Source organism: Clupea harengus, chromosome 2, assembly GCF_900700415.2.
Source record: "Clupea harengus chromosome 2, Ch_v2.0.2, whole genome shotgun sequence".
Classification (NCBI taxonomy): Eukaryota; Metazoa; Chordata; class Actinopteri; order Clupeiformes; family Clupeidae; genus Clupea; species Clupea harengus.
Window position 1 is genome coordinate 3,705,160 of NC_045153.1, and position 12,315 is coordinate 3,717,474.

General features: G+C 42.2%; 1 protein-coding gene across 1 annotated transcript; it reads left to right on the top strand.

Annotated features, from left to right (window-relative positions):
- Positions 1–1,607: 1,607 nt before the first annotated feature.
- On the top strand, positions 1,608–7,866 carry LOC116223430 (zinc-binding protein A33-like). Its single transcript, XM_031580042.1, has 5 exons — positions 1,608–1,988; positions 2,398–2,493; positions 2,616–2,900; positions 4,805–4,898; positions 6,885–7,866. Exons 1-5 carry the CDS (start codon positions 1,608–1,610, stop codon positions 7,430–7,432), a joined length of 1,404 nt encoding a protein of 467 aa, XP_031435902.1. The 3' UTR covers positions 7,433–7,866.
- The last annotated feature ends 4,449 nt before the right edge of the window (positions 7,867–12,315 follow it).

The window sequence follows — 12,315 nt, forward strand, 5'->3', positions numbered from 1 at the left end:
CTAAGACATGTTCAAAAGATGGAAATGACACAAGCCCTGAGTTTCAGCAAAGCAAATGGCAGCCAGTTGTGTGTGTGTGTGTGTGTGCCTCTCTCTCTCCCTCTCCCTCTCTCTGTGCTGGGAAACACATGTCAACCGGTTCTGCAACAACTGTCCGTCATGGTAATGCGGACAGCCAATCAGGCGCCTCTCTCTCTTGAGCAAGCCTCGTCCTGGCTGAAGAATGAGGTTGGGCTGAGTTTGGCAGAGAGCTCTGACAGTCTGCTCCTGAGCTGTGATTGGAAACTAGAAAATACAAGTAAACATTTGTAAATATATTTTTTATCACCTACAATATTACCAAACAGTATAAACGGCAATTGTTAGATTGTTAGAATGTTAGGCATGGCACACGTTTCCGACTGCAGTGTACTTGATGCAGACACTCAAACTCCAGTAGAAACATTTCTGTGTCTCCAGAGAGACTCGGGAAGAAGAAATGAGTTTGACGATAGAATGCATGGAATGTACCGATGCTCTAAGGCAGCGTTAGAGAGAACACTTTGTACACGTAGACTAGATGTAGTGAGGCTGTTGGACAGGAATGACGAGTTACTGAGTGACTTCGACTCTTCCTGGTGTAACTCCAAAGCTTAGACAAAAGCAGAGTGATAGGGAGTTGTATGGATGTCTTTGTTTGCCGACTATTTTATTTCATAGATGTTATCATTGTTTGCGATTAGATTAGATTCGTTTTTCAAGTTTCTTTGAATATTCCAGTGAAGCCACACGAGTTTGGCCAATCCCGCTTCGTTAAAGAATACACTTTCCCTTGATAATGTCACTGAACATCAGACACAGTGGATGTGCTGAGAGTGTGTACACTGGATGTGTCATTCACAGCACACACAGCTCTCTGTGTGTCTGCAGTAGGAATGAGATCAGAACAACATTTCTGTGGATAGTGGAGGAAAAACACTGACATGACGCCTGTTTATGGCTGTAAGTTAGAGCTCACTCATCCAGGTACTTTGACCTCTGATCCTCAAGACTAGGAGGCACTAAAGAACTGTTTATTGGAGGACTGTTGTGAGACTGACCAATCAGCTCCCTGCTCCTCCAGATCCCTCCCTCTGACTCTCCTTTCCTGAAGGAGGAGGTGAAGCTCAGTGAAGGGCGGCTGCTGTGTTCCCCGTCACACCGTCTTAAAACTGCTCCAGCAGGTCAGGTGAGAATCGAATCTAAAGACACTCAATCTGCAGACAGAGGGAGAGAGGGGGCGGGGTTGAGCAGAGAGTGTCAGAGAAGATGGGAGGAGCCAACACTGACAGCTTTATAGAGGAAACAGGTTATGGGGAAGTGAAGCTCAGTGACAGACGGCAGCTTTGTTCCACGTTACACCTCTACAAATGTTCTAGCAGGTGAGAATCTAAATTAAAAACACTCATGGACATAATTGTTTTCATAAAGACGTTGGAGAGGTTGCCATTCTTGCATACATGGGTTAAAACAACAAGAGGACTCAGAAACTGACTGGATTTGTCAAACTCCCGAAAGAGAAAGTAAAGTTTGTGGAAAAGTTACAACGAGAGGGAAGTTGGAAGCAGATTTATATTTACTATTCAAAAATGGCTTCAAAGCTAGAGGAGGATATATCCTGTCCTGTGTGCACGGACATCTTCAAGGACCCAGTTCTTCTGTCATGTAGTCACAGCTTCTGTAAAGTCTGTCTGCAGCAGTGCTGGGAAACCAAAGGATCCAGAGAATGTCCAGTCTGCAGGAGGAGGTCATCAAAGGAGTTGCCACCAACCAATCTTGCATTAAGAAACCTGTGTGAGACATTTTTACAGGAGAGAGGTCAGAGAGGAGCACTCTGTAGTCTCCATGGCGACAAACTCAAGCTGTTTTGTCACGATGATCAGCAGCTTGTGTGTGTGGTGTGTCGAGACTCAAAACTCTACAGGAATCACCAGTTCAGTCCCATTGCTGAAGCAGCAGTTGACCGTAAGGTAAGTTTGATGACCACAAGATTTTGTATTGGATAATTAACAATAAGCTATAGCCCGATATTTAGTCCATCATTATAAAAAATGATTTGCTTATCACAGAATTCAAAATCCCTGTAGTTGCTATTATTACTGTAACTCAACACTAGGTGGCAGCACCATCATTTCACTACTTTGCACCATCAAAAATGTGTTCACAAAACATCCAACTGAAATGTATCAATTTGTTGCTTTAGTGGTGACAATCCATGTTCTGCCAAAGTCATATTTCAAAATCTGACTCAGTATTGCTGTCTTGAGAGACTTGATTTGCCTTTACTATTTTCACATTCCAGACTTTTCAATAATATGTCAGCAAATGTTGGAATTGCTTTGTATGTAAAAGACAACTGTCTCTCTCTCTCTCTTCAAGGAGGAGCTGAAGGTCAAAGTGGATCCCTTAAAGGAAAAGATAAAGGCTTTTGAAAAAGTAAAACTCACCTTTGATGAAACAGCAAAACACATTAAGGTGAGAGTCAGGACTCAAGCATGAATAGAATATCTACAGACGTTGGAAGAAGCTTTTATGAAGTGTGTTAATCCAGAGGAATTGCCTAGTAGACACTTTCTCTGTTATTGACCTTATTCCAGACTCAGGCCCAGCACACAGAGAAGATGATCAAGGAGGAGTTTGATAAGCTTCACCAGTTTCTACAAGATGAAGAGGCCGCCAGGACAGCTACACTGAGGGAGGAAGAGGAGCAGAAGGGTCAGATGATGAAGGAGAAGATTGAGAAGATGAGCAGAGAGATCTCATCTCTTTCAGACACAATCAGAGCCATAGAAGAGAAGATGAGAGCTGATGACATCACATTTCTACAAGTAAGAACCATCTACTGTCCTTATCATAGTGTGTGTGTGCGTGTGTGTGTGTGTGTGTGTGTGTGTGTGTGTGTGTGTGTGTGTGTGTGTGCATGTCTGTGTGTCTTTGGTGTGAAAGGTGTGACTGCTGGGTTTGAATTATTAAAATATGTGGTTTTATTGTGTTGATGTGACCCGCACACACGTGTGTGTACTTATGTTTGTGTCTGTCTGTTTCCATCTGTGTGTGTGTGTGTGTGTGTGTGTGTGTTTGTGTGTGTGTGTGTGTGTGTGTGTGTGTGTGTGTGTGTGTGTGTGTGTGTGTGTGTGTGTGTGTGTGTGTGTATGTGTGTGTGTGTGTGTGTGTGTGTGTATGTCTGTGTGTCTTTGGTGTGAAAGGTGTGACTGCTGGTTTGAATGATTCAAATATGTGGTTTTATTGTGTTGATGTGACCCAGACACACTATGTTATGTTTGTGTCTGTCTGTATCCATCTGTGTGTGTGTGTGTGTGTGTGTGTGTGTGTGTGTGTGTGTGTGTGTGTTAGTGTATACGTTTAGGGTGCAGGTGGCAGTGGCAGTGAGGTAGTGTAGAGTTAGGGAATGTCACCTGAAGAGTCTGACACTTTGGAGGAAGAAGCTGTCCTGGAACTCAGCTGTTACTGACTTCCCAAATCACCTGTGGAGGAACTCAGCTCTGGCCAATCACCATCATTCATACACAGCCACACTCAATCACACTCACTTACACTTAGACACACTCATACTCAGCCATAGTTGACTGAACATGTGTTTATCTGTGTCTTCCAATGTCCTCTGTGTGTAAAATGTAAAATGGTCATTGACAAAAGAAACAGGATGAATGAGAGACAGGGGCAACTGGAAAAAACTCTGATGATGTACATGATGATGACATGTATCAGGTGCTGAAGGTGAGAGTTTGTGTTAGGTGAAAATTCACTCAAGTTACCTCAGGACTCCGGAGTTGCATATAAGTATATTTATTCAACAACAACCAGCTTGTTGGGCTCACCCACGTCCTGGCAGGCCAGAGAGAGAGGCACAGGCCTACTCTCAGAGAGAGAGAGAGAGAGCCCAGGCTCACTCCCAGACTGCAGCAGAAGTTAGCGTTCTCTGACGCCAAAACACTTTGTCAGCAGGGATAATCACGTGGTGGGTCTCTGACGTCCGTGGTCGTCTTACTATGCTTTCTGTCTTGTAAAGATGTCAGTTCGACCCTTCTTATCACCTCTGGTCGAAACATGCTCTTACACATATGCAGACTAAGTGGCACCTAATAATCTAAGTAACACACACACAGAAACACAGAAAGCCATGTTCCTGCTTACATAAACATATGATTCATTGTCAGCAGGGATAATCACGTGGTGGGTCTCTGACGTCCGTGGTTGTCTTACTATGCTTTTTGCAATGTAATGCATCAGCATGGCAGAAAAGGACTACTACTAGTTCTTCTTTTCAGCCGTTGCTTACGCAAACTCACACAGAAGGTGCTCTTTTAAGCACATACACAGAGTTAGAACCGTCAGCACTTAAGAATCAGACATATACAGAAACAGAAAAGTCATGTTTCAACTAACAAAGGCATATGATTAACACACATACATTCTTGATTAAAGAGTTTCATATTTCCATATCAGTTTGTCTGTGTCTGTGTCTGTGTCTGTGTCTGTGTCTGTGTCTGTGTCTGTGTCTGTGTCTGTGTGTGTTGTTCAAGAAGTATGGGCTGCTCAACCACCAATGGGTCCATGAGTAAATAAAGGTTTATTATGAGACATTTTCACACCAATCATGTTCAAATAAAATGTTCCTTCATCATTTTACAGAACTACAAGAGTACAGTGGAAAGGTGAGTGATCTGCCTCCTGTCTCTCTCTTCTCTGTGGTTCTGAACCCAAACCCACAGCAGCACTGACTCCTGAATGTTATTCCAGAGCCCAGTGCACACTGCAGGATCCAGAGAGGGTTTCAGGAGCTCTGATCAATGTGGCAAAACACCTGGGCAACCTGAAGTTCAGAGTCTGGGAGAAGATGCAGGAGATTGTCCAATACAGTGAGTACTGACTGAAACAGACACAGACAGAGACACACACACACACACACACACACACACACACACACACACACACACACACACACACACACACAAACACACACTCACATAGAGACTTACACACACACACTCACATTGAGACAGACAAACGGATAAACGGACGGACACAAGTTTATTTATAGAGCACTTTTCATACACAGAGGCAATGCAATGTGCTTTACATAAGGAACCGCCAAAATAAATATATCCCTTTCAGACACAAACACACCCACATTCTCCCTATAGGAGTGAGAGACACAGAGAGAGAGAGAGAGACAGACAGACAGACAGACAGACAGACAGACAGACATACAGACAGACAGACAGACAGACAGACAGACAGATCGATTGATCAAAAGAGCTGCCAAGCGGAAGGGGGAACTGGAGGAGAGCGGAAATGATGAAGAGTGTGTAGACGCAGGTCTACGGGTGAAAAAGACACACACACACACACACACAAACACACAAACACACACACAAACACACACACCCACACACACACAAACACACACACACACACACACACACACACACAAACAAACACACACACACTCACACGCGCACAAACAAACAAACAAACAAACACACACACACACACAAATGCACACACACAAAGACACACACCCATGTACACACAAACACACACACAAACACATGCACACACTCACACACGCAAAACAAACACACACACACACACACACACACACACACAAATGCAAACACACAAAGACACACACCCATGTACACACAAACACACACAAACACATGCACACACAACCATACACACACAGATATATGCACACACACACATACACACACACACATACACACACGCACACAGACACACACAAATTCACACACACATATGCACACACACACACAAACACACACACACACACACACACACACACACAAACATACACACACACACACACACACACACACACACTCACCTCCCCTACTAGAGCTCAGAGCTTCTTTGGGCACCTAGAAAAGCACTATATAAGTTGAAAGTATTATTATTATTATTATCTGCTTCTTCTCTCATAAAGCCAGCATGTACACACACACACACACACAGACACACACACACACACACACACACACACACACACACACACACACACACACACACACACACACATACCCTACTAGAGCTCTCTGCTTCTGTTCTCATAAGGCCAGCACACACACACACACACACACAGACACACACACACACACACACATCTCCCCTACTAGAGCTCGTTAATGGCAGCGGTAAACGTTGGGGTGGCCCATTCAAATCAATTAAACTTTTTGCTAAATTCTGAGGCGGCGGGCCGGATGAAATCTCTTGGCAGGCTGGATCTGGCCCGCGAGCCGGAGTTTGAGACCCCTGCCATACAAAGACAACCACTCGACTGCCAAGCAGATTACAGAAACTTTGGGTGAAATGATTTGCCAGGACCTCTTGTCCTACTCAGTTGTTAAAAACACGGGTTTCCGTAAGCTCCTAACTGTCACTGCACCATGCTACAGGGTACCCTCACGCATGCATTTCTCACATACAGTTGGACCAAACCTGTACTGTGATGTTAAAGCAAAGGTGAGGAAATCCCTGTTAAGCATGGAGGGCGATGTGGTTCACTGTACCACAGACATTTGGACAAGCTGGGGGGTTCAGACAGTTCATAAAACTTCAGTTCAGTTACAATTGAAAAAAAGAGAGATGAAAAGTATAGTATGAGGAAGTGAAAATATATTTCATATTTAATAACATAATAAATGAATATAATTAATCAGTTTGATGCTTTGAAAACACATCAATTGCATTACCAATGAATATTAGGCAAAAAAATACAATATATGCCTGATTTAACATGACTTCCAGCATAAGCCACAATAGTTTGTATCTCTTTTTGTGTGCTCTTTCCACCTAAACCATTTGTGTTTCTCACTCTGCAGCTCCTGTGACTCTGGATCCCAACACTGCACACCCACGTCTCATCCTGTCTGAGGATCTGACCAGTGTGAGACTCAATGATGAGAGACAGCAGCTTCCTGATAACCCAGAGAGATTTGATAAGTATGCCAGTATCCTGGGCTCTGAGGGCTTCAACTCAGGGACTCACTGCTGGGATGTGGACGTTGGAGAGAACACATGGTGGAATGTGGGTGTGATGACAGAGTCTCTCCAGAGGAAGGGAGACTGTTACTCCACGAGTGGATGGTGGCATGTGTATTATAAAGATGGTAAATATAGAGCATGGTCTCCACCACAGTCCATCACTCTCCTCACAGTGAAGCAGAAACTCCAGAGGATCAGAGTGCAGCTGGACTGGGACAGAGGCGAGCTGTCATTCTCTGACCCTGATAATAACACACATCTACACACTCTCACACACACTTTCACTGAGAGAGTGTTTCCATACTTTGCTATTAACTGTAAACTCTCTCCTCTGAGGATGTTACCAGTGAGAGCTTCAGTGAAAGTAGAGCAGCACAGTAGCTAAGAAATGATGTCACTTCCTTTTGCCAATAATGACATGTTCATGGTGTTAAAATGTCTTCATGCAATAACCACTCTGACTAATTGGTTGTATTGTTAGTTGCCTTAAGAAATCCCACAGGTGTCACGTGATCTGAACTCTGTAAATATTGCAAATTGAAGGGCGAATATCTTTGACAGAAATTTGTTGTAAATTATATTCCTTAACAACTCACTTTTATTTTCTAAACCTATGCTGATGGTGACGCAACTTGGTTACAGAATTGACCGGCCTGACAGAAATGTTAATAATGCTTTTTGCAAACATTTCATTCAGATTTATTTTGATTTAAACCTTTTTGAAGTTTCAAGTAACTGTGATTATGACAGTTTTGTAAACAATTATTTATAATTTCAGATTTTTAAGCCTCCTTTTAATGATGTACCCCTCGTTTGTATCCACAATAAAGTATAACTAAATCATACGTACAACCAGTGCATATCTACATCTGCTTTATCACAAGATAATATGAATAAAACATATGTACAACTAGTGCATATCTAAATCTCAGGATTATTAGTATTTTGTGTATTCAACATAATCTTTAACAATGAACAACACACATTGAAAATATATATCAAATATACATAATTAAATCTGTCATTTTACAAGACAATAACTCTTGTGTCTTTGGTCTAAAATGCCTGCTATGATTTATAAAGAAAATGGACACCTATTCATACCAACACCCGACTGAAGGAGTATTGGGCATTCATTTCAAAGGACTATTCGTTGTTGACTAGACACAAAACAAATGTAAACCTCTTTGACGCTTGCTATAATTAATTGTATCCATTCAAGTAGGTAGAGTGGAGAATGTCATTAGTCATTTTGAGTTTAAGATGAAAGAAAATATTTTTATTAAAGATGGTTTCAAACCATTATGCACACCCAGGTCTCATCCTGTCTGAGGATCTGACCAGTGTGAGACTCTGTGATGAGAGACAGCAGCTTCCTGATAACCCAGAGAGATTTGATGAGGCTGCCAGTGTCCTGGGCTCTGAGGGCTTTAACTCAGGGACTCACTGCTGGGATGTGGAGGTTGGAGAGAACACATGGTGGAATGTGGGTGTGATGACAGAGTCTCTCCAGAGGAAGGGAGACTTTACCTCCTTGAGTGGACGGTGGAGTGTTTATTATAAAGATGGTAAATATGGAGCACACTTCTGGGATGTGCACACCTGAGAACTTGTTTGTCCTGCTGGGGTCAGACATTAGTGAGGGCTTCGAGCCATATTCTGTGTGGCATTTCGAATATTTGCTTTTTATTTATTTAATTTTTAATTTTTATAATCCACTCACTGAGAAGTTCTGAATTATTGTAGTCATGCCAGCAGCACACTTCACTCTCTTGCAGTCCTGTAACACGAGAAATTGTTTTTAGTGTCCATGAAAATATCGCTGACTTTATTTAGGTTTGATATTTCATCTAGTTGTTTTCTTGTTTGTTTGTTTATATTTGTTTGTTTTGGCTGTAATTCACAGATAAACTAAGAGTGGTCATTTGACATGTTCATTTGTTCATTGGTTCATTGAGCTCTCTTGAGTGTTTTGTCAGAGATCAGAGACCATGGTACTTAGCTTTCCCCCCAGACTAATGGAACAATACTGACATCTAGTGGTCATTTGTCTGTATTGTTACATCCCAGCATGTTATAGTTTGTTTTCAATCATTTTCACACTTGTCTCAATACCATGTCCACTTTAAAAAAAATCTTCACACAGTGATGTATCCTCTATCTGGCACAGTTTAGTGTTGTATTGCAAAAGAAAAGAAAAGCGTATGACACTTTGTACATATTGTTAGATACAATAAGTGCCTTGAGACAATAGTGTGTAGTTGTGTAGTTGCACTGCGTTTTGCTGGTGGTGAACTTCCATGAATTTCGCATTTTGTATCTAAGCAATGGATAAGTATCCACAGTTTAGTTCACATAGTCTACTGATATGCTGGATGTGTTAAGTGTTTAGTTCACATAGTCTACTGATATTCTGAATGTGTTAAGTGTTTAGTTCACATAGTCTACTGATATGCTGGATGTGTTAAGTGTTTAGTTCACATAGTCTACTGATATTCTGAATGTGTTAAGTGTTTAGCTCACATAGTCTACTGATATTCTGAATGTGTTAAGTGTTTAGTTCACATAGTCTACTGATATGCTGGATGTGTTAAGTGTTTAGTTCACATAGTCTACTGATATTCTGAATGTGTTAAGTGTTTAGTTCACATAGTCTACTGATATTCTGAATGTGTTAAGTGTTTAGTTCACATATTCTACTGATATTCTGAATGTGTTAAGTGTTTAGTTCACATAGTCTACTGATATTCTGAATGTGTTAAGTGTTTAGTTCACATAGTCTACTGATATGCTGGATGTGTTAAGTGTTTTGAGAAAGGGTACATGGTGTTGAACCAAGTGTGACAATGATGTGAAAAACTGTAAAGTCCCACTGGCTTAAAACTAACACTCACACTCACACTCACACTCACACACTCACACTCACACTCACACTCACTCTCACTCCTCCCTCTCTCTCTCTATCCCTCTCTCTCCTCCCTCTCTTCTACCTCTCACTCTCTCTCTCTATCTCCCCCTCTCTCCCTCTCTCTCCTCCCTCTCTTTTACCTCTCTCCTCCCTCTCTCTCTATCTCCCCCTCTCTCCTCCCTCTCTCCTCTCTCTCTTCTACCTCTCTCCTCCCTCTCTCTATCTCCCTCCCTCTGTGCTGGGAAACACATGTCAACCGGTTCCGCAAAGACTGTTCCTCCTGGTAATGCGGTCAGCCAATCTGGTGCCTCTCTCTCTTGATCAAGCCTCGCCCTGGCTGAAGAATGAGGTTGGGCTGAGTTCGGCAGAGAGTTCTGACAGTCTGCTCCTGAGCTGTGACTGGAAACTAGATTTCATTTCAGTTGAATAGTGCTGTTTTGCTTTGACTTGTCTGTGTGTGGTGACCTCAAAAAGTGATAAGCCACCTCCTTCTCCACACACATACACACAAAACACACTCTCTCACAACACATACACATACACATACACATACACATACACATACACATACACATACACACACACACTCTCTCACAACACACACACACAAAACACACTCTCTCACAACACATACACACAAACACACAAAACACACTCTCTCACAACACACACACACATACACACAAAACACACTCTCACACAAGTCACAACACATACACACACACACACACACAAAACACACTCTCTCACAACACATACACACACACACACAAAAACCCTCTTACACATAGTGGACGAGCTGCCTTTACGCACACAGATCACACACTCACAACTGAACTTTCACACACACAAAGATACACCAGTATCCACACACACACACACACACACACACACACACACACACACACAATGTTACTAACAATGGAAAACATCAGGCTGGACGTGTCTGAACCTTATGGGACGGTAGAAAGCATTAGAGTGATAAATATTGCTGAAAATACAACAACAAATTGTGCATATATTTTTACATTATATACATTTTTACATTACCTACAATATTACCAAACAGTATATACTCAAATTGTTAGATATTAATTAATGTAATGGCACACAAGGAGGTCATATAAATGATTCATTAATGAACAGTACAATAAACGGTCAGCTTAAATGTTACAAGTATCAGTCAAACTGAATGTCATGTAAAACCCAAATGAATAAGTACAACTGTAAATAATAACAACTGAATAAACAGGTTGGATGCCAATTAGACCAAATGCACTCAAACACGCAGTGTATGATGACAGTGTGTACACAGCACAGACAGCTCTCTGTGTATCTGTGAAGGAACAGGTCTGCAGTAGTTACATTTCTCAGGATTGTAGAGGAAAAAAGCTTTAGTTTCGACCAATCAGCTCCCTGCTCTTCCAGATCCCTCCCCGACTCTCCTTTTCTGAAGGAAGAAGTGAAGCTCAGTGACAGACGGCTGTGATTACCTGCAGGTGCGGGATGCCTTTAAGAACTGGCCACACCCTTCTCACTGTCTCTCAAACACACACTCTGCAGCTGCTTACCTGGTGGCAGGACATGCAGCTTACACTCCACCTACTCTTTTCCCCCTGTGTAATCATTTAAAATTATATTTATTAATTTTTGATTTTGTGTTCTCATTATGTTACTTCCCTATGATCCAGGGTTGTAACAACATGCATACGCACACGCGCACACACACATGTGCACACACACCTACACACACACACACGCACGCACGCACGCACGCACGCACGCACGCACGCACGCACGCACGCACGCACGCACGCACGCACGCACGCACACACACACACACACACACAGACACACACACACGTGCTAACCCCTACTATAAAACACATGCCATAAGCTCTGATGTTGTCTCAAAGGTCAGGTGTGTTATTTGAACTTGAAGCTGAAACTCTGTCCTATGTTACTCCTCTGACTGAGATCAACAGAGACCCACTTTCAGCAGAAACCACCACAGACTCATAAACAGGACCACAACAGACATAACAGAAGCTTTCAAATGTTTACACACATCTTCTGCAAATCCTTATGCTATCTGACTACCAGTCACTGCCTGTGGTAGAGAAGACTCTGAACTCCATGTTTATGGTTCCAGCCTAGGCTTGTCTGTATCTATGGGTTAATATATAACAGAGCTGAGCATACAGGGAAATATGACTGCAATAAGGACACTAGCATGGACTCACAGAGAGTATTTGATTTCTTCTCTCTGTGATATGTAACCCACAGCACAAGTAACTACCAATGACTGCATATAGATCCCTATAGATATACCTATAAAGATATACCTATATATCCAGTCA